General features: G+C 35.0%; 3 protein-coding genes across 15 annotated transcripts; 1 reads left to right on the top strand and 2 right to left on the bottom strand.

Moving 5' to 3' along the window:
• Positions 1-19: 19 nt before the first annotated feature.
• On the bottom strand, positions 20-4,649 carry tipin (timeless interacting protein). Of its 2 annotated transcripts, none has more exons than NM_001003452.3 (8): positions 4,550-4,649; positions 3,587-3,729; positions 2,298-2,391; positions 2,099-2,174; positions 1,743-1,865; positions 1,157-1,211; positions 880-1,062; positions 20-696 (listed from the first exon to the last, which is right to left on the bottom strand). In NM_001003452.3, exons 2-8 carry the CDS (start codon positions 3,723-3,725, stop codon positions 482-484), a joined length of 885 nt encoding a protein of 294 aa, NP_001003452.3. In that variant the 5' UTR covers positions 3,726-3,729; positions 4,550-4,649; the 3' UTR covers positions 20-481. The 2 variants fall into 2 exon arrangements, with proteins under 2 accessions (NP_001003452.3, XP_087115252.1); XM_087259126.1 differs by having other exon boundaries at positions 880-1,059; positions 4,550-4,637.
• A 177-nt stretch (positions 4,650-4,826) lies between these two features.
• Positions 4,827-13,883, bottom strand: lctla (lactase-like a). 12 transcript variants are annotated; one of them, XM_087259121.1, is made up of 15 exons: positions 13,425-13,883; positions 13,127-13,293; positions 11,606-11,766; positions 11,435-11,522; positions 11,237-11,346; positions 9,900-10,028; positions 9,647-9,742; positions 9,348-9,402; positions 9,096-9,261; positions 7,710-7,980; positions 7,495-7,621; positions 5,966-6,165; positions 5,737-5,800; positions 5,502-5,566; positions 4,827-5,389 (listed from the first exon to the last, which is right to left on the bottom strand). In XM_087259121.1, exons 2-14 carry the CDS (start codon positions 13,251-13,253, stop codon positions 5,502-5,504), a joined length of 1,659 nt encoding a protein of 552 aa, XP_087115247.1. In that variant the 5' UTR covers positions 13,254-13,293; positions 13,425-13,883; the 3' UTR covers positions 4,827-5,389.
• A 2,088-nt stretch (positions 13,884-15,971) lies between these two features.
• crybgx (crystallin beta gamma X) lies at positions 15,972-18,554 on the top strand. The gene is given in 6 exon segments (NM_001033722.1): positions 15,972-16,016; positions 16,616-16,664; positions 16,946-17,067; positions 17,797-17,932; positions 18,073-18,212; positions 18,315-18,554. Coding segments are annotated over 6 exon segments (624 nt in total). The 5' UTR covers position 15,972; the 3' UTR covers positions 18,448-18,554.
• Positions 18,555-18,865: the final 311 nt, after the last annotated feature.

Raw genomic sequence — 18,865 nt, 5'->3', positions numbered from 1 at the left:
GAATGGCATTATTCAAAAATGGTTTGCTACATCATCTTTATTCAGAAAATGAGAAAGATAAACATACTGTAACTGACAATAGTCAACAATGTGATCACAAACTGATTTAATTTTCTTTAAAAATGTAAAGGCCAACTTCAAAAGCTCTCTTTGTTCTGCAGTGTGTGCTATTTTTATGACATTATAACAAACTCCAGCCGACAACAAATAAAAGGACTGCTTATTACAATCTATAACAACCTGAGGAAGAGACGATGGAATATGTTGTGAATATTTAAAAAAAATCCTCACAGAGGATAAAAGACATCATGACAAAATACAGGCTGAACCAGATTTATGTGTAAAACCAATCAGAGGTGATCAAGCTTCAGACTGGCATTATAAAATGAGCTGCAGAAGATGTTTGGCATATGACTGGGAAGATTTTATGATTCCTAAAACACCCTCATTTTATTCAGTCCTCATGAACTAGTTGCACTGTTCAATCATCATCATCATCATCATCATCAATGATGCCGTTAGCAATATGGCTGCTGCTCTCATTATCATGTAAAGGGGACTCCTGAAGTTCAGCTGGCTTATGTTTGAGTGGAGTTTGGTTTGAGGTGGTTTTGGGGTTCTCTTCACTGAGGAACTGTCCTGAAGAGCTGGTTGATGGTTCATCTGCATCTTCCTGGATGGAGATCGGCGTAGATTCTGTGAAAATAATATAAACAAAGCTATTAAACAACGTTATGAAAACGAGACTGGAACAGTTCAAATTATAAATGTATATATTAGTAAACCCAGGGTTTTGTTTCACAACAACCACACATCACCTAACCACAGAATGACCATTAAATTACATTTTGCAGAGGCCAGGATAATGACTCCACGAACCTAACTGTTTCTGCTTGGCAAGTCTCCTCTCCAGAGCCAGGCGTTTGTTGAGCTCTATGCGCTGCTGCTGTTCTTCAGTAAGAGAGGCTGGAGCAGGAGTCGAATGAATGAAAGGATCTTCTGGGAAACCACCGTCTCCACTTGGAACAGACTCTTCTGGTACTTGAATTTCAGCCTCCTCTGCTGGAGAGTAGAATGTCAGTGATGCAACTTTACAATTTGACATGCTGGCTTCCAAAGTAGTGTAAAACAGAGAATAGCAGAAAAGCAGAATTACCAACATAGTCCTCGTGCGTTATTGGCATGTCCAACCGAATCCGTTTTAGACATGTCTAATGGAGAAACAAACACCAGCATTAAGAAAGGACTACTTTTATTAATGATGTAAAACATCATGTTAATGGTTTTTAAATTATGTTAACTCTGCTTGGATTAATTATTGTTCAGCCTTAAATACAATCCTGTTAAGGGCTGCCTGACAGGGTATTCAAACAGGATGATTTCTGGCATGAACTGAACAGAAAGTGTGTATAGGTGTGGAACTTCCAAATACCAGTTTTCTCCATCAAGTGAAGAGGAACAAAATAACTGTATTAAGTTCTTGGCAGTTGAAGTACATTGTATATTAGTGTATAGTATATAGTGCGTCAACTGGGACACATCTACACTGATATGAACAGGAATAATGGTGTTGTTTTTTTACCATATCAACTCAAATTCCTGATCCTTTCACAAAAGTGCACTGTGCAATTGATTGTGCACTGTACTTAAGAACATTGTACAAAAGTGAATTAACTGTTGCCTCAGGCTCTAGATAAGATTGATTTATTTTTCATCAAGAGATATAAAAGCAGAAATCTCACCTGAACTTCTTTTTTGCCTCCCAGATTCTCTACTTTATCGATGAACTCTTCAAACTGCATTTTAGGATACAGGCGATGGGCCCAGTTTTCCATTTTCAGCATGAGCAGCTTCAGATTCTCTGTCTGAATCAGAAATAAGAGGGTGAACAATGATAAATAATGATGCATCTATTGTATATACTAAAAACACCACTAGGAAATTATCTGTACTCATATCATAGAATTCAAGAGTATTCAACCGAAAATCAGTTAGGATGAAGTGAAAGATCAGCCATTAAGAGATGGAAGATGGAAACTGCAGTTTCGTTGCATTGTACTTGTGCATGTGTAATGACAATAAAGTTTAATCTAATTACCTCGTGCCCTTTCCCTTTGAACTTAACATCTTCAAATAAAGTTCGCAGAGCTGGAAGACCCTTTTCAGAAATCAACCTAAAACAGAAAAAAAATAATAAAAATAAGTGAATTGTAAACGCCATAAAGATCCATTCCACTGCCATCTCCTAAAATAAATAAATATTAATAATACAACGAAATCAGCATCTAGTTTAGTACCTGTTAGCATCCAGTTTAGGCCTTGGCCTCTTCACTGTTCGTCTTTTTGCTACAGGCACTTCAGCTAGTTTTGACACTTCTCCTTCCTCCTCACCTAAACACACACAAAAAAATGTGTTTCATTTACAGAAACATCACGTTCGTTTTAAGAAGTTTTAACATGACATTAAAAAACAGACGGAAGCTGTCAAGCTTTGTTCAGTCTAAACTCTAGTTAGCTTGATCTCTCTTCTGAACATGCTACCAATCCATACTAGACCTGTATTAGAATTTGTCAATTAAAAAGGCGTTTTTTTACTATGGCCTATAACTTATGTTGTCTGCATGGTTTGTATTTATGTTTTTAGACATCTTTTAGAATACTGTACAGTAGGGCTGCACAATATATCGTTTCAGCATCGATATCTCAAAGTATGAATCTGCAATAATCACATTGCAGGATCTGCATTGAATTGGCCAGAAAACACAGTTCAGACTCTGAGCATGTGATTTGTGGAGTTATCGCAAAGTTTAACTCTAATAGTGAAAGATTTTTATCAGTGTTTATTATTTGTATGATTGTATCTTTCACAACTGTATTTAATTATTTATACAATGAAGATTATATAGTGTTATTTTACATTTAATTATTGAATTTATGTGCCTAAATACGGTTAGATTTCCATAAAACATGTTTTTTTTATTTGTATCTTTTCTCTATGCTTATTATAATATATTATATAATATATTATGCATGATTCATTTCCCTCCAAAATGATCCCAGTAAATCTAAAACTATGAATCATGTCTTAATAGAGTTATAATTCAATTTGTGAAATTATATTCACATTGCGATATACATCACAGACAAACAAAATATCGCAATGTCTGTTTTTTTTACCAATATTGTGTAGCCCTATTGTACAGCAAATTGGTTAACTGTAGTTGTTTCTAATTTGCTCTGTAAATAGAGATCTGAGAATTGTCACAATTTTGTTTTCAACCATGGTAGGTTTGTGTGATCACACTGACAGCTATTTAACCCACTGCTGCTAGATAACAACTGTATAGAAGGTGGAAAATTGAATGCCTGCTTGCTAGGTTCAATTTTACAAACTGAACTGACCAGAACTGAGATATTAATTATTGCTGTTTGCATAGCATCAATCAAACTTGATATGAGTACACAAATAAATATGCAGTTTGAGTAATTCACACATGTGATCAATGATGGTTTACATCCATGTACTGGGTTCACACTAGAAGCATGAACTTTAAAACTGTTAAGATAAAAAAAGAGCAATACAAACCCTCTGCATTGCCAAACAGATCATCCTCGAGTTCTGCTCGGCCAGGTGATAATGGAGGAGGGAGAGGAGGGAAAGTTTCATCTTCTATCTGTTCATAATCTGGGATGTCAAACAGGCCATTTTCTAATGGATCAATCATGATCCTGGAGAAGAGATTGGAGCATATGAGCAACTTTTGTCACTTTATGAATATAAAGACATGATAAAATAATATCACTGTTCTACAATAAATAAATATCCTGGAATCAGGTATCACCATCTACAGTTTGGGTTCTCTTAAAGTCCAGTCAGGCATTAATTTCATATTCAATTTCACATTGTATTCCAATTAAAATACTTCCTGTATGAGAAAACAAATGTTAAATTAATGCCAACCTCAATGATCATTTGAAGTGGATCATCACGTTTTATCAAAGTTGTCCTAAAACTATTAAACAACAATCAGTCTTGTCCAATTACATTTTTGACTCTCTTTGAATGCTGAGTCTGACTGTATATTCGGATCTATAACGTTACATCCGAAAAAAGCAATGGTATAAATGTTAAAGCGTGTCGTTTAGAAACAGAAAGCCACAAACAAACTGCAGTTATATTATTAAATAGTCATGACGTGCTCACAGTGTTTATTTAGCAGGAAATGAATGAGCAGACGATTCTGGCTCCATAAACAACACAAAACAACGTCACATTATTCAGCTACTAGGCGTCATCCATATCATAGCGACTCAAAGACAGCCAATTAAGCTCACAGCACATAAAGTTTAATGCTTAACTAATACATAACTAAGCAGAAGAATTAATCAGACAAAAGTTTTTTAAGCTAACGTTACTGTTTACAGCAATTTGGCGCCAGACACTGTCAGATTCATCGACGCCCTCGGTTTCTTCCATGACTACGAACTCAAGCAATGTCGCTGTCATTTCAATGAAAAGCTGAATATCTGTGAAGTCCATCGTACTTACTGAATATGTACGGTGAATAAAAGAAACTTCAACAGCAACCGCGGCACGAGGACATCGATACAGTCTGTGCAGAAGCAAAGTTTCTACCGGCGGCTTTCCCTTCAGCCAATCAAATCACTGGAACGGTGAACGTCAGCGGTGTTGCAGCGTCGATTTTTTGCGTGAGCTGACGAGAACTGCGCCATCTAGCGTTGAGGAGCAGTGGCGAACTGGAGTTCATCACAACAAAACATTGGACTGAGGTACAACAACAAAAAAAGCACCAAAATACGTTTAATGCAGGGTTTCAACCTTTATTGAAAGCACAGATCTCATACATGTGGATCTTATACTGCAGTGTATGCGTTAAATGCTGGTGGACTGAATTTTATATTTGTTTACAAGATTTAAAAGCACATTTATTATAGCATTTATGTCATGTTTGTCTTTGTCACATATACAAACGCCATTGCTATGTTTAAAAATACTTTCAGAAAACTTCCACCTACATTTTTTCACCTCTTTATCAAACACCCAAACCTCAACTTCTTCTCTGTGTAATTTGTTGAGAGATGTTTGGTTGGTCCGTCAATTCATGAACGCAGAAGTACATTTGTGGACCATATTATGTGAAAGCACATACAAACAAGTCTCTATTTGTCATAGTTAATAATAAAAATGTATTAAAAGGAGAAATGCTGCACTGACACATGCAATATGAAAAGTCAATGTGAGTGTGTCTGTTTTACAGCCGTGTTCTCAGCAGAAACATGAGGAAAACTGCACTGAGGAGAATGCAGAGAGTGCACACTGTGGGGATGACAATCTCTGTGACCATCTCCATGTGGCCGATCAATGGATCTGGAAAAAAAACACACAGGTATGTCAGCGAAAACTAACAGAAGACTCTTCATTGTGCTCTGTCCAGAAAACAAGTGAAACCTCCAAAAATACCAAGATTTCAGCCCTGTACCTAAACTTCATCATGCACAGGCCAAACCTTTGGCATATCTGCATGTTCCTTGGACTTTCTTCTAGCTGAAAGGGCAAACAAAAGAAAATGAGAAAGTTATAATTGATTTTCTCTGCATGTTGTGTTTGAATATAAATAGATGATGCAAATTGAGACAGAATTTTCTTTTATTTGCCCCAGCTAGATCAATGCTGGTTGTGTTACCCAGTGGAGAGTCAGCAATAGTTACACTGACCTGCCGCAAGGAGCTGGTTACTTGAGGTGCATGTTTCCAGTGACTTTCTTTTCCAGCTTTCAATCTATAGGGAAAATATTCAGCTTTAATAAAGCATAGGATATCAGCTAAAATATAATATGCAGTTTATCATACAATGGTTAGACTTCTCTACATAAATGAAATGAAAAAAAAAGTTTAAATTAATTTAGGGTTCAATTCTAATGCTAAATTAATATTGCAGTCATACCTCTCTCTGATTGGGGAAACCATTGGAGCTGATGATGCGCTTATAGAACTGAACTGATGCCTTTGGGTAGCGTGGCTTATTTTTGCTCCCAAAGTCCACATAATAAAGGCCGAATCTTTCAGAGAAGCCCTCATCCCACTCAAACTTGTCAAGTAGTGACCAAGCTGTGTAGCCTTTCACATTCACTCCATCTTTAACCGCTGAATGAAAGAAATAGACAAAAGATATAAGGAGTCATGTAATTTGTAACTGCATCTGCAACCATTTTTTTATTTTTAGAGGCTCCAAAATTTAGATTGTCATTCAGTTATGAAGTTCTTGAGATTGAAATGTGCATGTTCTCAATGTTTTTGGGGATCAGGTTGAATTTGTATTTTACTTGAAACATAATTTCTGTGGACACAAACTGTGTTGCTTTATTTATTTTTGCTTTTTAAATTAGCATAAACTGGAAGCATTGATATCCAAAAAAAAAAAAAAGATTTTAGGGATGCATGATGTATCAGTGGCCGCATGAATATTGGCTAAGAAGTGCTATTTTTAATGTTATCGGCCCGGTATCAAAATTAGGCCGATATCTTTAAGCCGATAAATAAAGTATATGTACAGAACTGCCTGCCTTATAAGCACAAGAAAATCTTGCGGGAGTGTGGTAATAAAAGTGTCAATTAATTAACAGTTATACATTACTGGAGCACTTTATTCAAGAACTTCTGAGCTAGTTTCATCTCTTAGCTCTTTCATTTTCACTTTTATTTTATTCAATATATATTTATTTAACTTGTTTGTTAAATAAATCCAGTTTTGTCATTTTAACTATTTTTTTGTATGCAACAGTCAAGTTGCACGTTTATTAGCTATGCAAAGGAAAATAAATTATTTATTTTTTGCATGCTGATTTATGTGAAATCATGAATTTAAGTCTATATAATCACTTTAAAATTATTGTTTGTCTTTGATTTGAGCATGCTATTCTAAAATCAGTTCAATTTTTATGAAGTTTTTAAAATAAAATAAGTTGTTACAAAAATACAATTTAAAAAAAATATATGTATATTTATTGGCTAATATATTGATTATCAACCTCCAAATATAAAGGTTTATTGGTAACAGCCCAAAAACCCATATCGGCGCATTCTTAAAGATATTTATAGCTGAGGAAAAAATTATAAGACCATGTGGAACTTATTTCATAAAGATCTGATAACATTTTTTTTTAAATTTCAAACAGAACAATATTGACATTTACACAACGGATGTCCTTCCAACTACAACCCATTACTGGAAAACACTCATACACTCCCATTCACACACATAGACTACAGACAATTTTTAGTTTACCCAATTCACCTGTACCACATGTCTTTGGACTTGTGGGGGAAACCGGAGCACTCAGAGGAAACCCATGCAAACGTAGGAGGAATATGCAAACTTTGGGATGACAGCACTACCTACTGCGCCACCGCGTCTCTCACACCAATTTTGAAAAGCACTGGTCTAAATAGACATCGATTTCTGTTGATTCTGACCTTTGAGCATTTCATTGATGTAATCCCTGAAGTACTGGATTCTCCACTCATCACACAAATCTGTGCACATCATCTTCTCTGATACACCATTTCCTGTCACATATATAATGGGGTCTCCATACTGCGTCTAAGGATAAAAAAAGGCCAGCTTACTATTCATGTTCAAATTACTCACTATCAGCTGGAAGTAGTTTTTTAGAGATGTGTAAATATACCTTTACGAAGCTCAGCAGACGGTTGAAACCCCATGGCACTGAGTAGAGCCACTCTGATCCAGGATCAGGCCAGTTGGGGTCGACCAGCTCCGCCAGGTCTCGGTCGGTGAAGTAGCTGTTTCCTCGGCTGGGGAGAAAGTTCTTCTGTGTGATGTAGCGTGTGGTGAAGTGACTGATGCCCAGGAAGTCGCACGTGCCTCTGATGTAACTCTTTTCATGAGGATTAAAAGCAGGCAGACGAGAACTGCTTAAGCCCTGCTGGGCACTTTTCCTTCCTGCAGAAATGAAATGAAAAAACGCTGATGCAATTCCATGCAAATTATTATCATCTACCTAATAACTGTATGCTGTATAACTGAATAACACAGGCTCATTGAAAATATGCCTCAGCCTACATTTTTTTTGAAACGTTAAAAATGTTCCCCCAGCTATGTTTTGTTGCACGTTTCAGATTACAAATCCACTAGGCACTGTGTACATTTTTGGTGAGCTAAAATACATTACTTAGGGTACATTTGTTTCATAAACAAATCTCGTTGGTGCGATAGCCCAGTGGTTAGAGCGCTGACATATAGCTCAGCAGCACTCTGGGTATCCTGAGCTCGAATTCCAGCTTATATATATATATATATATATATATATATATATATATATATATATATATATATATATATATATATATATATATAATTTTTTAAGCACTTTTTTTACAATATGAGGCTTGTTATACAGATTTCTTTGGGAACAACTGACTGGAACCCTTCCATGAACCCAACCAATAGTATTTTCAAAAGGAAATAAGAAAAGTGCACTTTTTTACCTTAATTTTACATTGACTTTACTGTATGTTTCTTGTGGAACTGTGCTTCCCCAGACTTAAACCCGAGTACTCTGCATCACAAGTACAACACTGTACAAAATGACTTAACAAGCAAACTGACCATACCAGAGGTGTTGGGCAAAGAACTGCACAAAATGATCCTTTATTCGTTGATAATATGCCCCTGTAAAAATCATTGCTGTGAAAAGGAACAACAGCTGTTGGCATCATACTGTACAGGCAGTACTGCTTAGAGGAAAAGTTAGGATGATTCTAAGAGCCCACACCGTTTTGGGGCCCCCAGAGATACTATTAAGAGCTCACCAGAACCCAAACCCACTTCCCGGCCCCCCAACCCCTTTTTGCTTTATACCTTTTGACACCCACAACATGTTTTCATAGGGCCCATACCGGCCAGCGCTGCCCCTGTACTGACCCATAGCATTTGTTTTTTTTACCTAGAAACTGCCATCAAATCTATGTTGAGGTACATATTTGCAGTTTCACAAAAATGTAGTCTGAGGCATATTAATTTTGCATTCTTCGGTTTGTTTGTGGTTTTCTACTTGCCTATGTAGTCTTTCATTATTTGAGGATAGTCTCCGGTAAAGAGTGGCGTGGCAAACCAGCCCAGGTGGAACTGAACATATCTTTCGGCAGCTTCTATATCTCTCTGGTTAGTGACATCCACTGGTTCTCCCCAGTCAGCTGACAGGGAGATGCCCACCATACCTGAAATGACAAAAACACTTATACCAGTTTGGACCTATGTGCTGTAACTAGCTGAAATATGAGTTTTGTGCCAGAAAAGTTTCTACCTTTCTGCTTGTTTCGCCATTGGGTGTCATATGTGTGCCAGACTTTAGCATGAGCCTGTTGGTGCAGAGTAAACAACTTTCTCATTATCAGTACAGGGATTTTATTTGGTTATAGATTTTTGTCATCTTTAAATGCATACTTGTATTTGCATTTTATTATTAACATTTGTTTTTGCTCTGTTGTATTAGAGTATAAAACAACACAGTGTATTGAATTGCTAATTCAGCTTGTAAATTATTTCTATTCCTTATTTGTTATGGTTATTACACCATAGTGGACTACAGTGGATTTGAGTCACCTTGATGATGTTGTGGGCAGCGTTATAGGCACCATTGCCCCTCATCTTCAGACCAGGAGCATGTTCTCCAGTCTCGTAACCCTCTACTGCAACAGACTGGAAACATGGGAGAGAAAACAAAGAGTAGTTTTGACTTAGAAAATAAATGAATGTTTCTCAAACAAGCAATAGCACCTCTGGCAGGTATCATTGTTTGATTGTATTTTTACAAAAGCTGATGGCTATGGTTTTAGCAAGTTAGCAATAGTCTTACCCAAGGGTTGTTGAATGTGATCCAGTGTTTGACTCGACTGCCAAATCTCTCAAAGCAAAGGTTTGCAAAATCATTGAAGAAGCTGATCATACTTGCGTTTTGCCAACCTCCATATTTCTCCTCTAGAACCTGTAAAGGCACAAGTACAGTGTTTTATTCATTCATTCATTTATTCATTCATTTTCCTTCAGCTTAGTCCCTATTCATCAGGGGTCGCCACAGCAGAATGAACTGCCAACTTATCCAGCTTATGTTTTACACAGCGGATGCCCTTCCAACTGCAACCCATCACTGGGAAACATACTCATTCACACTCATACACTATGGCCAATTTCGTTTTTTCAAGACACCTATACCGCTTGTCTTTGGACTGGGGGACACACCGGTGGACCCGGAGGAAACCCATGCCAGCATGTAGAGAACATGCAGACTCCACACTGAAATGCCAACTGGTCCAACAGAGACTCGAACCAGCAACCATCTTGCTGGAAGGTGACAGTGCTAACCACAGAGCCACGTTGTCATCTACGTTTTTTTTTATACTTAAGCAAAATATAAACTTTTTTTGAACAAAGATTTTTGAATTAGGAATTCAGTGTCTGCATCAGAATATGCATGCTTCCCTACTATATAGTTTTAAAAACATCTCACCAGGAAGGATTTATTAAATATTGAAGTGAAATTTTATATTTAATGTTTTTAATGTAAAATTGAAAGTGTTTTTTGTCTCCTATTGTTGTCCTGAAGTTTTCGTTGTAATTATGCAATATGTTCTGATCTATATTGATCATGCTTTTCAATAGCTATAAACTCCTTATGTAACAATACATAAAAAACAAACAAATCCCTATTATGTGGGTAGATAAATGTACTGTATGTACTGTAATTCCATACATTTGTGAATTTATGGTATTCGATTCCAATTTCTTACTACTTCTGAATCTATAACTATTTCACATTTTGATGAATTAGTGAATAATTCATACAACTACACACTAAAATGCCAAAATGTGAAATACTGTTATAAGTTAACAATATTTTACATGATACTGTTATAAGTAATGCAGTTAATAATGCTGTACACATGTGATGAACATTTTACAATCCCCTTATGCCACAGGAGATAATAACAGTGAAGCAACACATCTAGCACTACAAGATAACATGACAATGATAACATGACAGTGACAACATGTCAGATATGGTGCTTGCAAGTTTCAACCCTATATTCATAATCTTACATACTTTTTAAATTTGTTTTTGTTTAAAAATTTTTAAAGCAAGTTTAAACTAAATGTTGCACTAAATATTTTATGCAGTTTTGGATGTGGTTTTACCTGAGGTAAGTCCCAGTGGTAGAGCGTCACAATTGGTGTGATCCTGTTCTCCAGAAGCATATTAATCATGTTATCATAGTGTTCTATCCCTTTTTCGTTGATGTAGTCAGCTAAAAGACAATCAAACAACTCTTGGTAAAGATTCTTGTAATAAATAAAAAAAAATAAGTACATTTTGACGTCATTAATGTTAATTACTCCTTATGCCACTGGGCAGAATCCTTGGCCAGGAAATGGAGAAGAGGTAGTGGTTCAGCTTCATGTCTTTCATCAGTGAGATATCATCCTAAAACAACAACAAAAAACTGCCTTAAAAACCAGAACATCTACATACATCATAAGAGTTTTCTGCTAGGTAAATTGTAGCACCTTGATCTTATAATAGCCATTGCAGGAATAGTCGCCGGTGTCATTCCGATCAATTTTCCCTCTCTTGTGGGAAAAAATATCCCAAATGCTTTTCCCTTTTCCATCTTTGTCCCATGCTCCTTCTGTCTGATATGCTGAGCTGCCAGCGCCCCAAGAAAATCCTAAAAATGCATTAAATCACCCTTCCCTATATTAATATAACATCACATCACATCTTGTCATATAATATACTGTAATATGCATTTTATATATAGCAGTGGCTAAAAGTGATATTTAACCATAGAACATTCATTCCTTGTTCTCTGTTATTTTGATGTATATTTTCAAAACATAAACACAGTTGTACTTGGAGAGTGTAAAACATTTGATATATTTTGCAGTTCAGTTGACTAATGCATGATAATGCAAGCAAATATGCTTACTGATGCATGTATAGTAGAATAGCTCCTATTCAAATACAAGGAAACATTAATTGTACTGTAGCAATATAGTTTTTACACACTTTTCTATGCATTTAAAACCTTAAATACCTTAACAAAGTTAGTGTATTCCTCTTCCTAATATGACCTGTTTCTCATATGTTGAAGGTTTATTCAATACAGTTATAAAAACAGAATATCGTACAACTTCCCTTCCAGATATCACTTTTAGCCACTACTGTATATGCATCAAATATATCGAATCCTGAAAAATAACCTCTAAAGTATGGACAAACTAAATCGTTGGGTAAAATCAGTGTTTTTAATAAATAATTTTAAGCATATAGTTGAATAATATTCCACAATTTTTGTTTCAGTCATGTAAATAGACTTAATTTTTATTTGCTTCATAATTTAATTATGAATGACTTAATAATTACTTTATTAACTGCTTATTTTATGTTTCATTTGTTGCAAAAAGATCATAAAATATATATTTTTCTGCCTAATCATTTGATAGATGAACAGATCATTCTATGTATTCTTGTTTGTTGTTCATAACACACATCTGTTCACTATAATTTGTAAGGGTTTTGTACTATATATGCTTAACTGCAGGACATTTTGGCACAGTAAAATAATCTTAAATACCTTAACAAAGTTAGTGTATTTTTCTTCCTAATATGACATGTCCCTCATAAAATGAAAGGTTTAATTCAGTGCAGTTATTAAAAGCGAATATTGTACAACTTCCTTTCCAGATATCTTTTTTAGACTACTGTATATGCATCAAATATCAATCAACTCTGAACATTAATCATCAAAATATGGACACACTAAATCATTGGGTAGAATCAAAGTGTTTTAAACAAATAATTTTCAAGCATAATTGAATAATATTGCACATAAATAGACTTTAAATTATTATTATCCCACTTTATTCGCTGCTTATTTTATGTTTCATCTGTTGCAAAAAGATCATAAATTTCTTTATTTTTTCTCCCTGATCATTTGAAAGATGACCAAATAATTCATGTTTGTTCTTCATAACACACATCTCTTCACATTAATTTGCAAGTGTTTTGTGCTATTATCGCTTTACCTGAAGGAAATGTGCCATATTGAAACGATCCCATTTCATTCTTGGTCCAGTCAAAGACTTCACTTGCAAAAGTGCACAGTGCCAACAGCAGAACAGTGCATATCCTCAGCACACCGTTTCGTTGCATCCTCTTACTCTCACAGGGTCTGTTTTTTCACCAGTAACACCTGTACAGATAAAAAAAATAAATAAAAAAAACAGACTCACCATAAGAAAAAAATATTGCAGTTGTTCAAGAATTAAATGAATCTATACTGAGAAACATAGTAAGTTAGCCCTTATTCCAAAATAAACATACTCTGAGTGATTAGTTTCCAAAGCACTTGGAGCTGGGGCATATCAATCACGCATCCCAAACTAAAAAGCTGTCACAATCCACATGCAATCAGCCCAAAATCCAGAATCCCAAACCCAGACCAGACCAGATGAATTAACTCTCATTTCAGCCAGCTATAAGACAAACTGACACAAAACGCCACCAGAGACAACAAATAAGCCAGTTTGTCAAGAGCTGCCAATAAGAAAGACATCTCAGAAGTGTTTATCCTGAAGAGAGGAGATGCACGTGTCTATCTGAAGGAGAGAGGATGAGAAGACGATTAAAAAGGTCCCTTCTTTTCCGAGGCTCCAGCCGCTTTGCCCTATCTCAAACCTCTCTCCCTCCTCTCGCACGTCTAGATTGGCACTCAAGCACAAATACATGTATACCTGCTCCAGGCCTCACATTTGTCTCAGCTGGAATCCACTCCAAAGTGCCAGAAGGTTACCTAAGCTTCTGAACTTCATTCACCCGCACAAAGCTGCCCGGTGCCTGTGTGCCCACAAACACAAAGCAGCAGAGAAGCATCTAGTAGATCCGAGCTCCATTCAGGAGCCACACACAGGCCCAAATACCCACCATTCAAATTCATTGGGCTGAGAGGGGAAAAGTGCTGCACCTAACATGTTTTATAGAATTCAACATTTGACTCTGTAAGCAAAGTTGATGTTGGTGTGCCTGATACATTTGCATTTCGGCCTTCATTGGGACAATGGATAACATATTGAAAAAAAAAACTATAAACAACATCTGAAGCATACAGTTGAAGTCAGAATTATTAGCCCCCCTTTGAGTATTTTTTTTTTTTTATATTTTCCAAATGATGTTTAACAGAGCAAGGAAATTTTCACAGTATGTCTGATAATATTTTTTCTTCTGGAGAAAGTCTTATTTGTTTTATTTCGGCTCGAATAAAAGCAGTTTTAATATAAGTTTTTTTTATTACGGTCAAAATTATTAGCCCCTTTAAGCTATTTATTTTTTCAATAGTCTACAGAACAAACCATCATTATACAATAAATTGCCTTTACCTAACCTGCCTTGTTAAACTAATTAACCTAGTTAAGGCTTTAAATGTCACTTTAAGCTGAACGGAAGTGTGTATATGCATGTACAGTATTTAAATGTTTATATACAGTAGCTTTATATACATGGGAAGAGTAAAATAGTTCACTTGAAATATCCCTTTTCTCTATGATTGTTTTTTATGTAGTTGAGTGAAAGGTATTTTTTGTTTTATTTTGTTAAATACTTACAATATTTCTTCCAAATTTAAAATAAAAATGTCCTTTTTGTTAAAAATAATAATAATATGAACACTTTTTATTTATTGGCACCTTTCAAAAAGGACACAAGTATTTAGAAAAACATAAGCATAAAAAAGCATTTTAAACAGCATATTAAACCAGCAGAGTTAAAAGATTTTCTAAACAAAAATGATTTTATCTAAGATTTAAAAGTGGAAATTGTTTCCAGCTGGTTTATGTATATAAAATATGTAATTAATTATAATAATCTATGTAAATTATTAGACAACATAATAACAATGTTTTAATTTCAGATGAGTTAAATCAATTTAGTGAACTAACCTTGATTTTCAGTCACAAGTTACAATTGAAAACATTTGCTATATTGACCAATTGTCTTAGAAAAAATGCTCTAAATGACAACTGTTGTAAATTTAAGATTTGGAAGATATGATCAGATCCTTATAAAATAAATCAAATGGATACTTAATCATTAAGCCTAGTGAAAAATGATTTCCAAGTGGTCTTTAAGTAGTAAATGGGGAAATATACTTCAGCGTTGATTTGTTAGAGGAAGTTTTCAGTTAATGGATATTATAATATATAATGTTATGTTCTTTTTTAATATATATAAATTAGCTTGACTGTCGTTGTGTCATTGTTTTATGCTTCTAAACACGTCCCGCAACTGTAAATTTATAAAAAGTTGTAAGTACAAATCTTATTCAAATATGTAGTATATTTTTCTTGAAAAAAAAAACTTCATATTTTATTTAGTTTATCATTTTATATATATATATATATATATATATATATATATATATATATATATATATATATATATATGCTTGCAACATTCTAACATGAATGCAATTACAACATCCAAAATGAATTGTTAATGAACTGTGAAAAGAATGCTGAATTGTTTCAGAAAGTGTTGGCACTGCACTCTCCAACTGTATGTGTGTTGCATTCCCGTATGTGTGTTTAGGTGTGTTATGAAGCAGATTTTGTTCAATGTAGTTTTTGGATTTTCATGTGTGTTTCCTTGCATGTGCTACCCATGTCTGTGTTAAAGCTTTGTATGTGCACATTTGAGTTACTGTGTGCACATATAGCTAAAGGCTTTGACAAAACATAGCATACTGTATGTGTTTAGCATATCAATACACAGACGGACTACAGAGAGAGCAGCAGAAAGAGTATGAGCATTCTAGCACTCCCTGTTTCTATCTACCTGCTGTATTTAAGGACCATCTTAGTGGCTACTACGAGCTGACATGAACATCTTTACTAAAGTCCCCGGACTAGCCCAACAAGCCAGGTATGTTTGCGTTGCATGTGGAAATTTTGTGTACTGAGTTTCAGTCAAAAAAACCTGTCCCTTCAAAGAAGACTGTATTGAAAATTTCAGAAAAGGCATATTAAAGTCACACCAATATCTGTGAATCATTGCAGTTTGTAAGTTGAGTAAATATGTAGTTCTGATTGTTTTCAGTATACAGCAGAATCCTTTAACATACTATTCTGAATCATTTGGCAAATCATTTGGCTTCAAGCATACACTAAAACATTCTGGGCTGTTTCTACTAATATTTAGATTAAATATAGACAAAGCCTACAGCAGGATTTGTAACCCCACTCTTGAGTTTGTTCATGTTTGACTCAAAATTGGGTTGACACACTTTATGTTTTATGGGAAAAAAAATATTCAATGTAACTTTAATTGAAAAATAATTTCATAAATATTGGATAGAAAAACTCCAAAAATACAACTTAAAGCACATTGTATAAAAAAGAATTAAAAAAAAAAAAAAAAGCTATCAGCTTCTTTCATACCATATTTTATGAGTGTGTTTTATTTTGTGCAAGTGTTGTGATTGAAAATGCTTGTTATAAAGAGTATTTGATTTTTTTCCTTAGCAAGCTGGGGTCTGTGCTCCAACGTGCCTTCTACGGGTCCAGTGGGAGGGTAAGAGTTTATTTTGACAGTAACATTTTATCTGTAAACAGTGGCTCAGCATCGAGCTTTATGCTGATAAATAATAATATATCAATATAAAAGTTTCTCATTTTCTGTGTAATGTTTGCTATTCTTTACATTTCTTCTCCTGCACTTTTAGTTGTGTTTATAATAAAAGGCATTTGGAAAATTAGCTGTAAAAGTTTGGGGTGTTACTGTATAATTTCTTCTTTCTTTTACACCAAAATGTCATCATTAAATACCTAATGTAAGTATTGTGTGTCTTTCAGGTGACCCTTTTCGAGCAGAGGAACTTTGCAGGTCGCCGACTGGACCTGACCTCTGACTGTCAGAAATTGAGCGATAAAAACTTTCCTGACAGATGCAATTCTGTCCAAGTAGAGAGTGGAGCGTGAGTACATGGCATTATTAATGTCACATGACTTCATTTTAACATTTGTAATCATAAAATGTTGAGGGTGTTGACTTTATATGCATTGATATATGACGATTGTAAAGCCAGGGTTAGTAGAATAAGTTTACATATAGTTGCAAACTTATTTATATTTTGTAGATTATCATTTAAGGACCATATAAAATACAGTGATACTTTAACTTTTCAATTATATTTCAGTTTTTTCCATTTAGCTTCATGAACATGCATATACAGTTTCAAAACAATTGTGAAGATTGTGATGTATACATTGTGATATATACAGTAGTTTAAAGTAGCTGTGCAAAACTGCACTAACCTATTCCTGACATAAACTGGCCTATAATATTTGCGACATGTATATTTCAGTAAATTCATGTGTACATATATTAGTTCATACAGATGTCAATTTTGCTGGAAGTTTGCTGGAAATTGAACAATTATCTTATAATTTTTAGCATAATGCTTCATCAATCTAAAATTTGGAAAAGCAGTGGGGAGAAGAAGTGTTTAAAAATTGCTAAATATGTTGAACCCAGTTCTCAACATAAAAGTCATACTCAAATTCTTAAAACCATAGAGTACGCCACATTTTGACTGTCAATATTTCAAAAAACATTTCAATATAAATTTTGATATTCAAAAAAGAAATTTCAAATAATGACATTTTCCCAATGCAAGTCTCTTCATATATGCTTTTGTGTGTAGATGGGTGGGATATGAACATGACAACTTCCAGGGGCGTCAGTACCTGTGGGACATGTCTGAAAGAGGGGAGTACAACTGCACCGATAAATGGTGTGCTCAGGGTGACCACATCTCCTCTGTTCGGGCTGTGAAACAGGTCAGACACACAGTTATAGTCGACACAAGATAAAACAACATTCTTACAAAATAATTAGTTAAATTTGTGTATCTATATGCTGGTTGTAAAATAAACACATCTTTAATTTGTAATATGTTTGCATGTGATTTGTGGTCTAGGACACCAGCTCTCCCCGTGCACAGCTGTTTGAGAGGGCAGGTTTTTCAGGCAGGAAAACAGAGCTTCATGATGACATTCCCAACCTGATGACCCGTTACAGTCTGAACAGAGTGTCCTCCATGAGAATTATGGGTGGAACGTAAGTACATGTCCACTTGAGTCGAAGAACTTCCTTTTTTTTTTCATTCGCTGTTGCCATTATGAATGCTTCATATTTCCCATCTCTTCCCTGTGACTGCAGCTGGGTGGCGTATCAGGAGCCAAACTACAGAGGAGCACATTACATCCTGGAGAAGAAGGACTACAACAGCTTCTCCGACTGGGGTGCTCAGAACAGCACTGTTGGCTCAATTCGCCGTGTCCGCTTCAACTAAACCAAATCCCCACATCCGTCAGCTCTTTATACAAACAATAAGCCAGCTCCAAATGAAACAACCTTACAGAAGACCTATTTTAGTAATAAACTGATGAAAAAGACAAACACTGTTGCATTTGCTTAAATCTTATCTCATTTAATTACATTTATATTGTCATTAGGCATCCTTTTATCAAAACTTATTTAGTTAAAAATGAGAACATCAAAAGTAATCAAACAATAAAAATTTAAAGATTTAGTCTATAGCAGTATACAATTCCTGTGTGTGTGTGTGTGTTTGTGTGAGTAAGCGGGAGACTTTGGCCCACAAAACAAAATATATATATATTTGGTTTTGCTATATATGCTCTTATAACTAAATTAGTCATAGTGTATGTGTGTGTGAATGAGTGTGTATGGATGTTTCCCAGTACTGG

Source organism: Danio rerio, chromosome 7, assembly GCF_052040795.2.
Source record: "Danio rerio strain M-AB ecotype USA chromosome 7, GRCz13ab, whole genome shotgun sequence".
Taxonomy (NCBI): Eukaryota; Metazoa; Chordata; class Actinopteri; order Cypriniformes; family Danionidae; genus Danio; species Danio rerio.
This window is presented reverse-complemented; position numbering and strand designations above follow the sequence as displayed.

What these genes read in the sequence shown, in the direction of transcription:
- tipin (NM_001003452.3), bottom strand. Translation starts at nt 3,725, where the DNA reads ATGATTGATCCATTAGAAAATGGCCTGTTTGACATCCCAGATTATGAA. An exon ending in TCAAAGGGAAAGGGCACGAG is followed by an intron (nt 1,866 to 2,098) that starts GTAATTAGATTA and finishes TTTCTGATTCAG; the next exon opens with ACAGAGAATCTGAAGCTGCT. An exon ending in TGCCAAGCAGAAACAGTTAG is followed by an intron (nt 697 to 879) that starts GTTCGTGGAGTC and finishes TTATTTTCACAG; the next exon opens with AATCTACGCCGATCTCCATC.
- lctla (XM_087259116.1), bottom strand. Translation starts at nt 13,253, where the DNA reads ATGCAACGAAACGGTGTGCTGAGGATATGCACTGTTCTGCTGTTGGCA. An exon ending in ATGGCTATTATAAGATCAAG is followed by an intron (nt 11,523 to 11,605) that starts GTGCTACAATTT and finishes TTGTTGTTTTAG; the next exon opens with GATGATATCTCACTGATGAA. An exon ending in ATGAAAGACTACATAGGCAA is followed by an intron (nt 7,981 to 9,095) that starts GTAGAAAACCAC and finishes TTCTGCAGGAAG; the next exon opens with GAAAAGTGCCCAGCAGGGCT.